Source organism: Bombyx mandarina, chromosome A1 (assembly GCF_030267445.1).
Source record: "Bombyx mandarina strain Sakado chromosome A1, ASM3026744v2".
NCBI lineage: Eukaryota > Metazoa > Arthropoda > Insecta > Lepidoptera > Bombycidae > Bombyx > Bombyx mandarina.
Window position 1 is genome coordinate 3,250,280 of NC_143234.1, and position 18,322 is coordinate 3,268,601.

General features: G+C 37.1%; 2 protein-coding genes across 3 annotated transcripts in view; one reads left to right on the plus strand and one right to left on the minus strand.

Moving 5' to 3' along the window:
• The first annotated feature begins 3,667 nt into the window (after positions 1–3,667).
• On the plus strand, positions 3,668–6,591 carry LOC114239596 (uncharacterized). Its single transcript, XM_028169879.2, has 2 exons — positions 3,668–3,940; positions 5,337–6,591. Exons 1-2 carry the CDS (start codon positions 3,757–3,759, stop codon positions 5,870–5,872), a joined length of 720 nt encoding a protein of 239 aa, XP_028025680.2. The 5' UTR covers positions 3,668–3,756; the 3' UTR covers positions 5,873–6,591.
• Positions 6,592–9,230: 2,639 nt separating this feature from the next.
• LOC114239562 (uncharacterized) overlaps positions 9,231–18,322 on the minus strand; it is a 41,332-nt gene continuing 32,240 nt past the window's right edge. The window contains exons 13-17 of one of the 2 annotated variants that reach the window (XM_028169806.2): positions 17,778–17,945; positions 14,431–14,532; positions 13,786–13,918; positions 12,720–12,961; positions 9,231–12,239 (exon numbers count right to left, since the gene is read on the minus strand). In XM_028169806.2, the coding sequence (XP_028025607.2) occupies positions 11,325–12,239; positions 12,720–12,961; positions 13,786–13,918; positions 14,431–14,532; positions 17,778–17,945 (1,560 nt within the window). In that variant the 3' untranslated portion in view covers positions 9,231–11,324. The remainder of the gene's footprint in view (positions 12,240–12,719; positions 12,962–13,785; positions 13,919–14,430; positions 14,533–17,777; positions 17,946–18,322) is intronic. The other variant, XM_028169805.2, reaches the window with a different exon arrangement.

Sequence of the window (18,322 nt, forward strand, 5' to 3'; positions counted from 1 at the left end):
CGATGATAGATGCGCGCGCATTTAAATCGATTGACTTAGAAACTATACTCGTATAGCAAACTCTGTACTGTTTACTTGTCTTATTAGGAGGCTATATTCTGTGTTATTCGAATAAATACACATGATTTTCATCAAGTCTTCAATAGCCCGATGGGCAAATGTTTGTTTTGAAAAAAAAACCACGAATCGGATAATGTTGTTGGAACAATACAAAAATCCTTTAAACACAAATGCAAATAAATTGGATTTAAATTAAGAACAAACTTTTTTTAGCAGAGTTATTGGTGGCCCACAAGCCTTTCAATTTTTACCAGGACAAGTATCTCAGCGGAGAGTGGCGGGATTTGCCAACTGATGCCCGAGCGCCTCCGAATAAGACAAAACGGCTTAAGAGCAGCTACTTGGCGAATCGGTATTCTCGATTCGCCGAGAAGGTCCAGCGAGAAACTCAGCGGACTGATGTATGAATTAGGTTTCACGCCAAACTCTTCGACGAGTACGACGAGTACGGCTACCGTGGTCCCTAAGCCTGTCCTACTATTAGAGCTACAGATGTAAGTACATCGGATGGACGTAAGAACATGTTAAATGAATGAATGAATGATTTATTTTATTTCAAACAACAAAAACAAGTCCATATGTGTACATAACATCATTGAAACATAAATAAACTAATAAAAGTAAATAAAGCCATTAGTAAAGTAAATACATATACCAAACATATTTGTATCGAAAGAAAAAAAACTCACAAAACTACCAACCCAACCAGCTGATTTCTATGAACAAGTTTCCATAAAATTATTGACTGCTGTCCAATTTACGTTCACATACTATCGAAGACCAGTGAGAGCTGAGCCTTTGAATTAACTAGATTCTCATATGGGAGAAGTCACAGTTTAATGGAGAATCAAAAATCAAAATCGGGCCCATGAAACGCGATTCTCATGGGCCCGATTTTGCGAGGCGCGAGTCTCCGAGAATTGAATTAACTTTTTTTTTATTGCTTAGTTGGGTGGAGGAGCTCACAGCCCACCGCGTGTTAAGTGGTTACTGGAGCCCATAGACATCTACAACGTAAATACGCCACCCACCTTGAGATATAAGTTCTAAGGTCTCAGTATAGTCACAACGGCTGCCCCACCCTTCAAACCGAAACGCATTACTGCTTCACGGCAGAAATAGGCAAGGTGGTGGTACCTACCCGTGCTGACTCACAAGAGGTGCTATCACCAGTAATTACGCAAATTATAATTTTGCGGGTTTGATTTTTATTACACGATGTTATTCCTTCACCGTGGAACTCAAACGTGAACATTTGTAAAGTATGTATTTCATTAGAAAAATTGGTACCCGCCCGCGGGATTCGAACACCGTTGCATCGCTAGATACGAATGGAACGGACGTCTTATCCTTTAGGCCACGACGACTTCAAACCTGTACCTGTACGAATAACTTCAGACTGACCGAAAGAGATAGAGAGAGAGAGACCATTCGCGTTATAATGCCTGGCTACTGCAGAGTTCCTGGAGAAACTTGTTGTCAGGCTCTGGTCAACGGTAAAAGACCTCGCCTACGAAGCCCCATGCGTTGGACTGATCAAGTGAAAATCCTTACCAAAGCCCCACTTAAGAATGCGTGCGCCAAGCCTCAGTTCGGGAACTATGGAGAACAGCTGTCAAGGCTTTAGGCAACAAAGATTCCACATGACCACGACTGCTCCGCCAAGAGTAGCCGACTGTGATGATGACTGCGGTAACTGCTAACTACTACAAACTCTGCTCAACAGGAGCAAAAAAAAAAGCAAAAAAAACCCACAATACACTGAATGACCAACAATTATTTAATTACGTTGATATGCAAACACTAAAGTCGACTGGTGATTTTTAAATAATTGGAGTGCCGTCTAATTATTTCACTCGTTACCATTACGTCAGTTTTAGATAGGCAGTTTTTGGTGGTGGTGGGGTGGGATTCCACACGGGTCTCCGTCATCAACTCGCTTGTTTCTGCCGTGAAACAATTTTTCGTTACGGTTTGAATGCGTACGGCTTTCGAACCGTATTTCGAGGTGTCCAAAACGTTCCAGTAACAGCTTAACTCTTATAGATAATCGAGAGAAGTGCAGAATGTTAATTTTTTTTTATATTATGCAAAAAATACATTAAAACAATAAAAAAACATTACACATGTAGGTATGTATTTGACCTACTACCATGTATTTGGCACACACACGCATGCATACTATTTGTTTATTGTCAAACCTTTTTATTGCTTATAGGCTGTGGTCAAATTGAGAATAGATTAAATATTGTTTGTCTTTATTAATATTTGCCTAAAGTGTAGTTTTGGCCAAATCTGTGATTATAGAAGTATAATAATAACCTTTGACAATAGAATCATAATAGTGTACAAGCTTATAACTTCAATTAATCGAATTTCGACTACCGGAGGACCACTAGTTATTATTGTTGCTTAGATGAGTGGACGACCTCACTGCCCATCTGCGAATCATAACATGTGTGCTTAGTGCGAGTATTTTAACGTTTTCGATAACGTAAAAGTTAACTCAAATTTGTATGCAATTGGAACAGCATCCCTAGCGGCAAACGTAGGAACACCCTGAATCCATGCACACGAACAATGTAAATGCTGCCACCCAACTTCAATTCTAAGTTCAAAGTTCCGTAGTGTAATGGCTAAGCCAACTTTCAAACTGGAACGCATTATTGCTTCGTGGCAGAAATAGGCAGGGTGGTTGTCCCTACTCGTAAAAGTTTATAGGATGCCCTAGAACCACCAAATTGAATACCAACTGACTGAAGTTATAATTAAGTCAGCAGGTCGCGATTCCAATCCGGTGGTAGAATCAGCAAACCACTGCTCTTGCTAGGGCTGGTGTTGGCAAAATCTCTCAAGCTGAGCCCGTGAGCTCACTTACCGAAAAACACGAATAGACACCTAAGGAAACTGGTGGTTAATTATTAGGAATAAAAATTTACATACGCGGTCGTAATTGACGTGCATTGTATATTATTTCAATACTGAAATACCTTAAGTACAATAGACTTAAATTAGAACCATGTACATATTTATTATCAATGTTGGATATATTAAACCATTATATTCTTTCATCATGGGAGTCGTTCGAGAAGATTTGCTAAATTACAGTAAGTGTCTAGTCAAATGCGTATAATTATCAAAACCATTTTAAAGAAAGCCAAAATCGACGTACCTAATGGCTGTTTTCATAATCAAACTAGATTTTATAAGACTCCATAGAGGTAGACATTGTCTTTGTACGAGCTACTGATATTAATATAACATATTTAAACACTTTCAATGTCATAAATCCTAAACTCATCTACATTTTTTTCCAATTTTTTTTATGACAAATTCAGATTCGTTAATTTCAATCATAAAATGTCATAAAAATAACGATATTATCGTTCAATAGCAAAAGCGTATAAAGTCTAAAACATTCTGACCTATGAAACCGCAATAGTATTAAAGTTTTACAGTTCTACATAATCTGGTTTGTCATCACGGCAACGAATGACGATACGGCACGTCACGGAATGTCGGTACGGTGACCTCGCTAGAGAGTGCGTCTCACTTTAACATATAGCATTAAAATGAAACGAAACATACGGTCCGACGATAGAGGCGAGAATTGAAACAAAACTAGTAACGCTTCAGACGAGGGAGTGTAAACAGTGACATTTCATAACCAAACTAAACGTAATTTTGATGTGAAAAATGAAAGAATTTAAATACGATGTAGTTACTCTTATTCAAAGTGTACGAGATCGTCCCTGTTTATGGGATAAAGCTTTAGAAAGCTACAAAGATCGAGTCGAGAGAAAAGCGGCGTGGGAGGAAATTTATAACATACTCGACGATAGATACGAGGAAATGACGCCTGCAGAAAAAAGGTTAACGGGTAATGGAAACGAACATAACTTTTACTTAGTGTATTGTATTTTTACTGTTTAATAAGCTCATTTAAAATGTAAGTCGAATCTCTAATAAATAACTAATATAAACTAAATAATAGTTAAAAAAACTAACAAAATACGCTTTTCTAGAAAATCCAACTAAAAAATAGAAAAAAAAATTTAACAAACTTGAATTAAAAATAGTGTAAGAAAAAAATATTTTATTGTAAAAAAAGCGTGGGGTGCAAAGCATTTATAATTATATAAAATTATATATGTAATTATATAAAAGCGTAATTATATAAAAGCGTTAGTTTTTTTAAACTATTATTTATTTTTATTTTTTTAGTTGAATTTCATATTTTTTTTTAATATTGATTTGTCATCGGTCCTTAATATGTATACCAAATTTCGAGTTAATCTGACGTTTTGAAGGGGGTGAAAATCATGTTCAAAGATTCCGTTACTTACATACGTACGTCTGAAGCTAATAAAAGCGTATTAATAAAATCGCTGTCTGTCCCTGTCTGTGTTTCTGCGGACATTTCTGCAACCAATTTTGTTATTGTGTTCAGTAATTGAGAAATCTATAACAGAGGAAAGTTGTTACGTATTATTTGTTGATTTTTTGAACGAAATAATAACTATGACGGTGTTATGTTAAAAAAAACTATGTTCGTACGCTTACTTACATGACAAGCAGTGGTCAAATAAAATAATTGTTAACACGCGGACGAAGCTACGGGTAGAAAACTAGTTCAGAATAAAATTTAAGAATAATGTACCTAATTAATTTAGCGTTCGAAATTATGAATTCAAGTATTTTTCCTTAGCGTAAGTTTAGAAACTACCATTTGCATATATTATAAGTTTTAATTACTTTTAATGATCTCACTATTCACGATTCAGTAAATCGGAACAGTTCAACATAACGTAACACCCTAAACGGCTCATATTATTTGAATCGATTAGGCTAGATCACAATGGTCATGATCTTCAATAAAAACAAACTGAATACTTAAATTACTAACCCAAGCATTCGCTAGTCAAAATAAACCACTTATATACTATGTATTTCCATTTCTTTATTTCCTCGATGACAGCTCCTGTGGAAACTTGAACGAGCGTCTTTTTACATTATAGGTATTTAATAATTATTAAAAATATGACGTTTACGCACGTACAAGGTCATAGCAGAGTCGGAGAAACTGATAGGGATGGAGCTATCGATAAACATAACACGATAACAGACCCGATATTTTTTTACCCGATCGTTAACATTACTTATTTGGTCACAACACTACATCTATCAAAGAACGGTCATCGAGAAAATAAAGATATTGAAATAGTATAGGCAGTTATGAACTACGGACTTATTGCAATAATTGATTTTATTTTCAGAGGAACACGTCGTGAACAAATGGACGAACGTTCGAGATACATTTGTCAAAACATTGAAGACGAAAATGGGAAGACCGAAACGCAAATACGTCTTTCACGAGCATTTGAAGTTCCTTACAAAAGGAGCGCCCGATGAAACAGCTGAATACAGTGAATTTAGATCTGGCTTAATGAAACAAGAAGACGAATCGATTTTAGACAACAGTAGCCAGTGTTACGACAAAAGCGATTCTATTTACACGCCAAAGAAGAAAAGAAAACGCGAGTCGGATAGTTATTCGATTGAAGAATACAATTACAAGAAGGAATCTATAAGCAAAGAAGATAAGCAGAGTCATGATGAGACCAATGACATAGATTTCGTTGAGGTGGACACGAACGATCCAAGAGTGATGAATGAAGATGAGGCCTTTTTTGCTTCACTCCTGCCGAGCGTTGTGAGGTATGATGAAGACGAACGCTTGGAATTCCGTATAGAAGTGTTGGCTGTGATGAAAAAGATCAAGGAGAAGAGAAAATGGACGAGAATCGACTAAGTTGTTAAGCGGGATTGGATGATCTGGAGAGTTAATCTATGTACAAGCCGCGTGAGCGAACACTACACTTGCATTTACACGAAATGTATGCAAGTTTTGTAGTGTCACCTTGTTACATTATTGGTAATAGGGACATCTTGGGAGCCGGCATGGATAGGTACCACCGCCCTGCTCATTCCTGCCGTGAAGCAGTAATGTTTCGGTTTGAAAAATAGAGCAATCTTTGTACTAAAACTAAGACTTTGAACTCATGTCTCAAGGTCGGTGGCGGTATTTGCGTTGTTGATGTCCATGGACTCCGGCTACCAATTGATAAATGGTGGGCCGTAAGCTCGTTCACACATCTGAGCAATACATAAAAAAACGTTGACGACGTAAGTCTTAATTTAAGAGTGCATGTTATCTCATCACAAATGACCGGTGTTTTATTAACTATGGACTACTTATGGCATGTTTTTATTTGATGTTCAAAAGATTGTAATTAAATGAGTAAACACATACATTCCTACAGAGATATGAAGTAAAATCATAATCTTTCAAAATTAATTTAAAAGCGACCTTCCATTTCTAATAACGTGCTATTTATTAAAAAATAACACAGTAGCGTTTTGTATAAATATTTTGATGATTTTTAAACATGTAACAATAGTATGTAAATGAAGATTTAAGTTTGAGAAACCATTACGTGTTATTAATAAAAAATAATTAATAATTAAAAATGCTGTTCTTAGTAAAAAAAAATCTACTATGCAACCACATATTCTCGAAGAGTTCCCTCCCCTACTTTTTACACTAATCTCTACACAGGTAGGTATTATCGTTCTGTGTGATTTTAGCATAGACCTATATAGTAGGGACACGACATATTGTTCTATACGTGTAATTGCTTATATAAATAGCACCCATTTTGAAGGCACACACATAAACATATATCTATCTCGTTCTTACTCAGCACTTTAACTCGCAGGAAAACAATATAACAGTATTTCAGTGCGTACATAAAATGAAACATGAATATACGTAAATGTCTCCGTCTCCGTCTCATGAGGCCGAAAATCCGCCATGTTTAGCGCGCCAAATGTCATTGTCACGTCAGTTCGGCCGTCTGTTTTGGGTTGTACATTATTTATTGACTTTGATATCGATTTAATATGATTGCTTATATAAAATTTCTAATTTTATCATGCTTAAAACATACAAAAATAATAATTAAAACATATTTTATAGGATCTCAAGAAGGTCGATGCCCCAAAACTATTATCTATATATATTTAAATTCATTATGGAGCCCTCATCCGAAACATAGATTATAGACTTAATAATATATTTGAATCCGAAATATCGGACACCATTTTTCGGTCGGAATCTATTCGTCATGACACTAATCATAAATACCTCTTTAAAATATGTCATCAAAACATATTTAGACATTCTGTTTAGATATTTCGGGAAAAAGGCTATCGACAAAATCTCTTCGGAACTATTTAAATAAAATAGTTTTATTCCGCAGTGAATAAAACACTATTGTAAATTCGTTAAATATTTATGAATTACGTGATTTTAGAGAGGAAGTCACAAGGAATGAGGTTTGTAATTTCATTAACGAATAAATGTTCTGTAGGTGTTTTTTTTTTATCAGGCGGTCCCTTGATAAGTTTAAAATTTGAATCACTCTCAAGTGAGTGATTCAAATGGTGCGGTGCACCTTCCTTGAGGTGCACTGCGGTAGTCTGTTACGGACTTTAGAGTCAGCAAAACAATTAAAATAGATTGTAATAGTCTAAGAAAAACACGTACTCAAAATACGATAACATTCAGCATGCTAGAAATGGGCTGATGGCACTGTACTATGCCATATCTTTATGTTTTGTGGCAAACGACACCTTTATAAAATCAGTGTAGCAAATTTTAAAAATCGTCATATCGTTTACTTGGAAAATTTGAAGCACGAACTCGTCTTAGATTTCACATAATATCTAAATCACATCATCTTTGCACATAACAATATACTTAATTCCTATTAAAGTATAAATTCTACAAATACATTCATACTCAACAATATTTAAAATAAAATAAGCCAAGAACGTTTATCGATAAAACCTACTAACATTAAAATCTTCTGGACAGCACTAAAACCGCCATGTTTTGTGGCCAGATGACGTCACAGTGGCACGAATTTTTTGTTGACGTTTCATTTCCATAGGTTTCATACTTCAGTGGATTTTAGCGCGAGTTTCTTAACGTTCTCAATAGCGTAAAAGTAAACCAATTTTGTATGCAGTTGGAACAGCGCCCCTAGCGGCAAACGTACGTAAACGATCCCATTCCATACAAATAGAGCTAACTTTTACGCTATCGAGAACGTTAAAAAACTCGCACTAAGCACCCTGATCATTGCTGCTGAAGCAATCGTGCCTTCTGATTTATAGGATGGCAGTTGTGGGTGGCGATACAACTGACACTTCGCCCTTATATGTCATGAGAAGGATTTATTTATCACTGGTGAATGCAGTCATCGAAATTCGACTATAATCATTTAAGCTTCAAGGTTTCGATTTGTGTATCGTCTCTTCCGTTTTAAGTAATCGAAAAAAACTTGTTTCTAAAATGTCTTCTTGGGAAAACTAAAATCCGTCAATATCTACTCAATAAACAGAGGCAATAGTCGATACTCAACTATTTTATTTTTAACTTTTTTTAAACGCTTCTTGAACAAAGACAAGTAGCGGTAGTGACCTCTGATACGATATCTAATACACTAATACTGCCCTTTGCATACCACACAATGGAACACAATAAAAAAATAAACTAATGGGCATTTTAAAAAAAGGGCGGTAGCGTCTTTCGGATCAATAAAAAAATAAAAAAAGCAAAACAAATAAAAATCGTTCCTTCGTTACACATTGCGGGTGTACGGAATAATTGAATATCTTTTCCATTCCGGCTTTGGGAACCGTCCTTTTTACGTCTTGAATTGACGATTCTTGATCTAATGCCTTGTTTAGGAATCGATGTATCTTTCGGTCACCCACTCACCGTTCCCGTCGAACCAGTCGCTTGCGATGAAGGGCTCTGCGAGTAAATTAACCATTAACAGACACAGCCCACTGAGTTTCTTGCCGGATCTTCTCAGTGGGTCACGTTTCCGATCCAGTGGTAGATTCTGCGAAGCACTGCTCTTGCTAGGGCTAGTGTTAGCAACGTCCTCTGGTGAGAGCCCCGTGAGCTCACCTACTCATTCGGTTATGCTCGCTCTCTAAGGTAATCTCTAGAGTTTAGGAAGGAAAAAATAGATGTACGGAGGATATCTCAATGCAAACCAACAATGTGAACACTGCAGTAATGAAAGCAACACCTATTTAATTTGTAAGTTTTAATGATCATCTCTTTTGTAGCACTTTTAAAAATAAACGTTTTACATAATCACAAAGAAAAGTTTACTTTTCGCGCCGAAACCACTTACATTATTAATTAAACCTACGTTTCAAATTAATAATAGAAAAAAATAAACAACAAATAAAAAAAGCTTCTTGTAGCAATACTGTATTATTTTTTTTACATTAATATCGAAGGTATAATTGACCTTCTACAATATTACACGAACAATAACAACATATTTTAATTATTATAAAAAAAAATATTTGAATCTTAATTCAAGAAACAGTATTATAATAACGGTTGTTCATTTTTTTTTTCAATTATCCGAACATAAATTACGAAATTTCGAAGGCTGAATTTAAATTTGGCGCCTTCAGTTTAATCTCACCGACGTCTTTTTTTTTTTCAAGATTATTAGTTGAAGAAAAAAACTGGCACAGTCTAATGAACAAGTATCACCTACTAACACTAACTTAGATCTAGAACGTTCCGACCTACGAGCCGAACGTAGCTCTCGAGAGTGCACAAAAAATTATTCAATTACAATTTTCACTATATATATAACGAGCGCTAAATTAACGCCCTATCGAAAACTCACTAAAATTTACTAAACGCATCTTTATTTACACGTTAAGTTTAATTTTTTCTTCACTCGTTTTTTTTTTTTTTTTTTAATTCATCCTCCGAACACTTCTCACGGTCTATGTACACGAGCGATCGAATACTGCGTGAAACGAAACGGCTTAAAGCCAAATTCGTGAGCGGCATTCTAATGTCGCACGCTCAATACGTAATATTTTATCTTAATTATCAGTACTATAGTGACTAGACGATCCCCAATAAAACAATTGGGACAAAGTTTATTTACACGGTCTTATTTATACTATAGATATCAAATTCACACTAAAAAGATCGCATTTTTTTTTCTTCTATTTGTTATACGTAAATACATTTCGTTTTTTTTTTTTATTATTATTATTAACCGGCGATATCAAAACGACGTGTGAAGAAGCTTTAAGTGTTACGCGCCGCTGATACTTGGCACCGAAAATACATCGACAATATTTCGTAGATACAAGAATCTCAAACATCATCGACTCAAAAACGCAAGCTTCCAACGTCATCTCATTTAAATTTGTGCAATCTCTTGGAAGTCAGCTTAACAACTAAAACTATCAAATAAAATACAGTTTCTAAAACAAAAAAATCCAAAATTTTTAATGAAAAAAAAATATTTGTCGAAAATGGAAACTTATCGGGTCAGTCTAAAGTCACTTTCAATGTTGACGTACAAATAAATCTACATATATAACTAACAGACGAATAAATTCACATATTGAGTATGGCCAGTAATCACCTAATGAAATTCTTACCTATTAAACATTTAACTTACAAATACAATTTTATACAATCACATTTATCGATACAATATTTATAGAACTATTTTACAATAACAAAAACTAACGAAGAAATAGGAAAAAAAAAAGTTTTCATTTCTCAAAAATATAAAAAAAAAACATATTCACTCAATGGTGAACGTAAAACTTATAAAATAACTTTATAGTAACGCTTACAGGAACTAGTAAAATAAACAACAAGTTCGCTCGCAGGCTGTGAAGCCTCGGGAGACTGACAGGTGTACAATTGTCAACCAGTTTAATTACATAAGCCATTGTGTTTAATCTAAAAAAATTAATTCTATCTTTGATCTCAATCTATAAACGTGTAGATTAAATTTAACATCACTTTCACTGTAACCGCAATCACATTTATCTTGGCCGACGTCTCTGGTACAGTTTTTAATTGAATATGCAATTCCGAAAAGGACACATCTCTGAAAATGTCTAAAGCAGTGTAAAATTTCAAATATTAACTTTTGAGAGATACATTTTAGTCCTAATTAGCAATTGAAAATTACTGGAATTAAAATCTTAAACGTCAGTATATACATTTAATTAGATATTTTATATTTGTGAGATATATGACTTTTTCGAAATTGCATATTCAATTACTTCGAAGACGTCAGCAGGAGTGGTGAGGTCCGTCGAGGCTGACAATGCAGACTCGCGATAATTCAGTTCGCTGCAGTGAAGTCGAGGGTCGGCTTCCTGGGCCGTGGCTTCTTAGTACGCGGCGGGAAGGGCTCGCCGGAGCAGCAGTGGCAGCCGCGCTTCACGACCCCGCGGGCGGAGGCGCGGCGCTCCCCGGCGCGGGTTTTGCCCGACAGGCTGACCTCGGGCTGGTAGGGGCGCTTGGCGGGGTACGTGCGCAGCGGCGGGTGCGCGTCGTCCAGCGCCGTGCACTCGCGCGCGTCCTTGATGACGGAGTGCAGCCGCACGTGCGCGCCGGCCCCGCTCGAGTCCGTCGAGTTGGTCTCGTCGTAGCACTTGTCGCTATCGCTGCTGAAGTCCGGCCGCCGCCCCTCGGAGCGCTCCGAGTTCGTCTCCCAGAACAGGTCGCCGTGTCGCTCGGGCGACGATCGGTCGTCGTCCATGTCTTCGGGCATCGATTCTAAAGTCGCCTCCCTGGAGCTGTCCTCGCCCATCATCTTCGCGTCGTCTCCTGCGATGAGAGCTTCGGGTTCGTCCACCGCGTACCGCACGTCCCTGACCCTCTCCCTCTTCTCTTCGTAGCGAACTCTCCGGATCACCTGGGTGGCGTTTCCGGTGGAGTGCACGATCGCGGAAGCGGTATTCGAAATGTGTATTTCTCTGTTGTCGGTAAGGATGTTGTCGTACCGGGTGAGGCCGTCCTCCTTCACGAGTACGGACGGTATGTTGACGTTGTCTCCGTGGTCGGGCAACGAGTCGATCATGTTCTCGATGTCGTACTTGACGTTGTTCTGCACGCCGGTGCCGTCGGGCGTGGCCTGCGAGATGACGGTGGTCTGCGGGGCCGCCATGAGCACGGTGGCCGGGGCGCGGTTCGCGTGGAATATGGTCGACGTTATTTGACGTCCTTTGAAACCGGCTATAGTAAACGGCTGAATCTGAAATACAAACGCCACTCTGAATTTAAGAACGCATTTACTGCTCTATCACTAATTATCTATCCGGTTTCACCCACAAGTCACGTGCAAAAATAAAAATAACTGAAGAAGGAATAGTTTAAAAAATAAGTAAAAATTTACAATATAAAATTGATAAGCTGCATTAAGCTTTAAACAACTGATGTTGTTTAAAGCCAAAACAAACGATGATTACATACAAATAACAATGTCATACATTCTAATTGGTGTTAAGCTTTGCAGACTTAAAAGCTGATGAAACTAAGATTTATTATTATAAGATTTAAACTAAGAATTATTCTTATATGTTAATCTTGGAAGTTAACAAGCTTACAGTTTGAAAATATTAGATTTGGATTGGTTTTTAAAAATAAAGTACTTAATATTTCACTAAAATGAACATTTAATGATAATTGATTTAACTGTTTAAGTTGTTATATATATTGTGTGACAAGTCCTTACCTCTCCCTCTTCAGTGGGTTCACTGTGGAAGGTGGTGTTAGGGTGAGACCGGGCGAACTCCTCCTGATCTAGCGCGATGGTGGCCTGCATCCCGTCCTCGCTGACAGTGACAATACCGACGTCCTCCAGGCCCAGTCCCAGGTCTTGTTCCTGATGAGTTCGAGGCCGCAGAAGCTGGTCGGTCGCTATTTGGTCGTCCATGTCTGGCTGTGGTATGCAGCTGGATGATATCGTCGTTTGCGCTGTGAAACCAGAGTTCATTTAAAAAAATATTTTTGTTGAATTTTATATAAATGAATTCTATAAATGAATGACGGAACTATGCCGGTGATAAAATCCCACAGGCAGGTAGGTACCATTTTTTAAAAAATGAAATACGAATTTAACACTGTATGTTCAATGATTGAGTTCCTCAATGAATGAATAACATCGTGTAACATAAAAAATAAAAATCGTAATTTGCGTAGTTACGTACAGTACGTAGTTATTACAGTACAGTACGTAGTTAGTAAAATTGAAACTATAAACAAACCTCAAATCTCAAAATGGTTGTTGACCTAATGTCTATAGACTTCAGTGACCACTTAATATTAGGTGGGATGTTAGCTAGTTCTTTTGATTGTACAATAAAAAAAAATGTTTTTGTCCATCTCGAAACTTTTAGTCGTTGTTGGCACTTCAGATAAAACAAATTACAGTATCATCAAATTGGGATATGTGAGGCGTCAATAGTTTAATTATTATAAAATTATGTTTTAAATGTTAAAATGTTGATAATAATAATTTCATTGCACCTACCACTATTTTCTCTGCACTACCTTTGGTTGACTGGTAGAGAATGCCTTTAAGCATTAAGTCCGCCAATGTAAATTTTATATGATGTGTAATAAATAAGTAAATAAATATTTTTTTATCATATATTGAACGATGGTCAATCCAAACGTGGCCAGGTTTTATTTAGTAAGGTTAAAATCAAAGGATATAACAGTTAATCAACACTATTTCGATGATCGAATCGATTTTTCGAAGATCGAATCATAATCGACGATCGAATGAATATATTTACGTGTGTGCGTGTGGTGGTCGTGCGTGTGCTCGTGTGCCGGCGACGACCCAAACAGCAGTTCCGCTTCCGGGAACAGTTCCGAGGCTGACGGCGAATCGACGCCCAGGTCCTCGCACTCTTCAGACAGGGATTTCTACGAATTTAATTAACACTTTGTGACGTCATAGCATTCAGGTGATACACAATAAACAAATAACACTTTTCTATTATAAAAATTACTGGTGGTAGGACGTCTTGTGAGTCCACATGGGTAGGTACCACCACACCGCCCATTTCTGCCGTGAAGCAGTAATGGGTTTCGGTTTGAAGGGTGGGGCAGCTTTTATACTGTAAAAACTGAGACCTTAGAACTATATCTCAAAGAGACAGTTCATCGACTTAATTTTTTTTCATTGCTCATATGAGTGGCTCGTCCACTCACAGCCCACCTGATGTTCAGTGGTTACTGGAGCCCATAGACATCTACAACGTAAACGCGCCACCCACCTCGAGATATAAGTTCTAAGGTCTCAGTATAGTTACAACGGCTGCCCCACCCTTCAAACCGAAACGCATTACTGCTTCACGGCAGAAATAGACAGGGTGGTGGTACCTACCCGTGCGGACTCACAAGAGGTCCTACCACCAGTAATAGTAACTACTTACTTGTAAACGTAATTCGTGTTCCAATATAGCGTATTTATGTCTGAGGGCGGCAGCGGAAACGTGGGTGAGCCTGCGATGAGTCCCATCCTTCCGATGGACAACCTATATACGAAATCAATGTTTATATCGTAAATTGGATTATATTAGAAGTATTTATTATTTATTTAGTAATTTTTTTTAAATTATTATTCACTGTTTATTATTTTTGTGTGTAGATAACGAAAAAAAAATGGTAATTTTATTTTGCACACAATAAGTTTTTAAGGTTTTTTTTTAAATTAACTTTTTTAAATTACGTTAAGTTAAGCAGATTCCAATATCTGAACTAAACAAAGCCTTTTAATGAATGTTAAACGAAGACAATGTAATGGATAGTCGATTGATTCGATGAGAGAGAGAGAGCAAAGCTAAAGCTTCAATAATTAATACATTCAATTTATTCATACAAACCTATTTCAGTTATGGGCGGGGCTTGTTGCCCTCTTTGTTTCTCTCAAGCTGTTGGAACATTGACTAGTTAAATTACTTTTTATCTAAAATAGGTTTCTTTCATGAACAATACAGAGCTTAAACATTGACATATCTTTTTTTTTATACAACATCTACTAAATACCGTCCATTGAGAATCAAAATATCGAAACATCAGGGGACATGCACCAAAATGCGGGATAAGACTTAATAATGTATAGTTAGACAGACAAACGATATGTTTCATGCACTGAAATTAAAAAAAAAACGTCTCTGTAACTAGAGAATGGTTTAAAGGAAACGATTTTTTTTTCGATATATAGGATGTGACATTCAAAGACTAACAATGAACAGAGGAGGCGATAAGTAATATAACGCCTAATAGAGACCGCTCCCTTGAGAATCGCGCGCTGTGTACACGAATGTAGATGCGACATTGTGTACCGAATATCTCTTTTTTTATTGCCTAAATGGGTGGACGAGCTCACAGCTCACCTGGTGTTAAGTGGTTACTAAAGCCCATGGACATCTACGACGTAAATGCGACACCCACCTTGAGATATAAGTTCTAAGGTCTCAATTATAGTTACAACGGCTGCCCCACCCTTCAAACCGAAACGCATTACTGCTTCACGGCAGAAATAGGCAGGGTGGTGGTGCCTACCCGCGCGGACTCACAACAGGTCCTACCACCAGTGACTGCCTAGGCGTGTTAAATACAATTTGTATTCTTACGGATTCCGTGGTCCCATTAACAAACATAATATAAATTAAATTTATTGTTACCGTTGATGAGATTCGATTATACGTAACGACGGGTGAAAGGGTATTTAATTTAAACCACATTTTTACAACTTTACAGGAGAGCCATTTAAATTTTAAAATTTGGAGAAGATAATGTTAGAACAAAAAAAACTTCCTCGGCTATTTGAATGGAGTAAACTTACTTATGGTTCAATTAACAACATAAAACTGTTGATGCTAAATATGTACCCAATAAAATGCACCTTTAATTACAAAGATAAATGTCGCGTATTAAGAAAAACTAGTGGTACAACAGTAGTCGAAATTCGAATATAATTAATTGAAATTATAAATTTGAACATTGGTATGATTCTATTGTCAAAGAGTATTTATTTATTATACTTCTTTAATCATAGATTTCGCCAAGACTACACTATAGACATTCTCAATTTGGCCACATACTTTATGCAAAAAAAATTTTTTTACACTAAGCCAAGAGTCTAATGTGTTCTGTCCTCACTGTGGTTCTGTCAAATACATGGTAAAATAGCCGGCAAACTTCTTGAGCATTTGTTGACGTAGTGGGGGTAAGTTTGCGCATGGTACACTCACGTGCAAAAACATTATTTACTCTGCGTCATAATGCAATTAAATTATTAAAATCAACATATGTATTTATTTATATATTTATTAGAACATCAACAAAAAATATAGGTTAATAATTGTAATAATTTAATCTTGGGGTAAAATTGATATTCCTTCTATTAAGTCAAAACTAGAGCTGTTGCCAGGTCTTCGTTCAGTTGAAGCGAAGCTGGTATTTGTAATATTTTTTTCGTTATCATAATCTTGACCATTATCATCATCACTGTTTTCATCACCCGAGTCGCCATCATCGTGATAAGTCGACATAGGGCTCATCGGTGTAGTTTACGACTCGGTCGGTTCGATCTTCTTTTTTGTCTATAATTAATTATTTTTTGAAGATATTCGATTCGTAGTAATCGAATGTTACTTTTTTCAATTACCAGCTTCCGATTATTTTCTGTTTTTTTTTTCTATCTGAAGCCTAGCTCTTTCATAATTCGTCGTAAACTTCATTCCGAGCCATTAAAATGTATATCTTCTTTAAAATTTTCGAAGCCTTTCTACGGTACGGAGTTTCGCTGCTTGTTATGTAGTTATTATGATTACATCTTTTTATTACAGATTGAACGAAACTATCCATTCCGGTAACTTTCTTCTTCCCTGATCCTTTCTTACCCGGAGTCCCAAGCACGATGAGCAAGCCAGAGCCTTTAGCTTCGTTAATAATGCACCTAACAGTACTCACTGATGTTTTTGTTGCTTCCGAAGTCTGTTTTACTTTTTCCATAATATCATTCTTCCCCTGTTTTATAATGAAGCAATATACGTCGTACACAATTTTTCTACCCTTTCTTTTGAATACTACACCAGTTTATCGCGGCATAGTGTATTTTTTATAAAAAATCAACAAACACTCAACAAATAGCAATGGCAACAAAGTCAACAAGCAATTATAACAAAATATAACTTAACGATTAATAACGATAGACTTTTCACTGTACGCAAGCGTACTTTTGGGAGCAAGCGGAACGAAGGCGCGGTGCGGGACGCAAGGTTCGACTGATCTGCCAATAACGCGCTCGATACGATTTCCCCTGCCGTCGCGCCTCACCCTCACCACCAAAGTGATCTAAAATTCGGTTCTGCGCAGTCAAGGTCATTTGCTCACGATGTTTGCCGGTTACTATAGTGTGTGTAATGTTTTTTTCTTGATTTAATGTAATTTTTATGCTAATTAAACAAAGTTTTTGCTTCACGTATTAATATATAGATAGATAATATATAGAAGTCGCTCAAACCAAATACCCTTCACCCCACGATAAATTATCAGCGAAGGACGTGAAAAAAAGACTGCGCGTAATTAATAGGCATTCGATTTTGTAATCAGAATGGGATTGGTGGCAGCAATGTCGCATCTATTGTAAGATCATCGTCACAACGAAACAGTCCGGTTAGGGTAACGGTTAAAATAAATCGGAGGCGTGCAGATCTACATAAGAGGCGTTCTACAACGTTCGGGGTCTGCGTCAGCACTACGATACGATCACCTGATGGTAAGCCTTATCGTCGCAATCTGACGTGTCTATATCGTAGCCGCATCGCGGCGAATCGTCCTGGCTATCGACCATGAAAGACTTTTTCGAGTCAACGTCGAACATCTTATCAAAAATCCTTTGGGCCTCCATATCGGGAGTGTAACGATCGGGCAGTGCGTCCTGAAGTTGCAAAACGTGCGTCAAGTACAATAAGTAGCCATCGATCGAGTACAAAACATTAACCTCTTCAGGGACGATTTTTTTAAAGTACAAACAGTGGCGGATTAAAGGTTCAGAGCGCCCCAGGCAATCACTTTATGTGCGCCCCTGAACCGGCCATAAATGGCCATAATAATACTATAAATTTTAACTAGTTGTTTTTGCAATTCCGATGACGTTGTATCATCAAACCCTAGACTTTAATAGACCAGAACACTTAGTTCAGGCATTTAGTTCTTAATCGTCGATATGTTATTTTCTTTATTTATTTAAAAATTCTGAGCTCGCGCGCCCCTTGTAACTACACGCCCCTAGGCACGTTGCCTAGTTTGCCTTAC

Excerpts from the sequence above, each read along its gene's own strand:
- LOC114239596 (XM_028169879.2), top strand. The coding sequence starts at position 3,757 with ATGAAAGAATTTAAATACGATGTAGTTACTCTTATTCAAAGTGTACGA. Across the intron at positions 3,941-5,336 it reads TGCAGAAAAAAGGTTAACGG|AGGAACACGTCGTGAACAAA; the intron begins GTAATGGAAACG and ends TTTTATTTTCAG.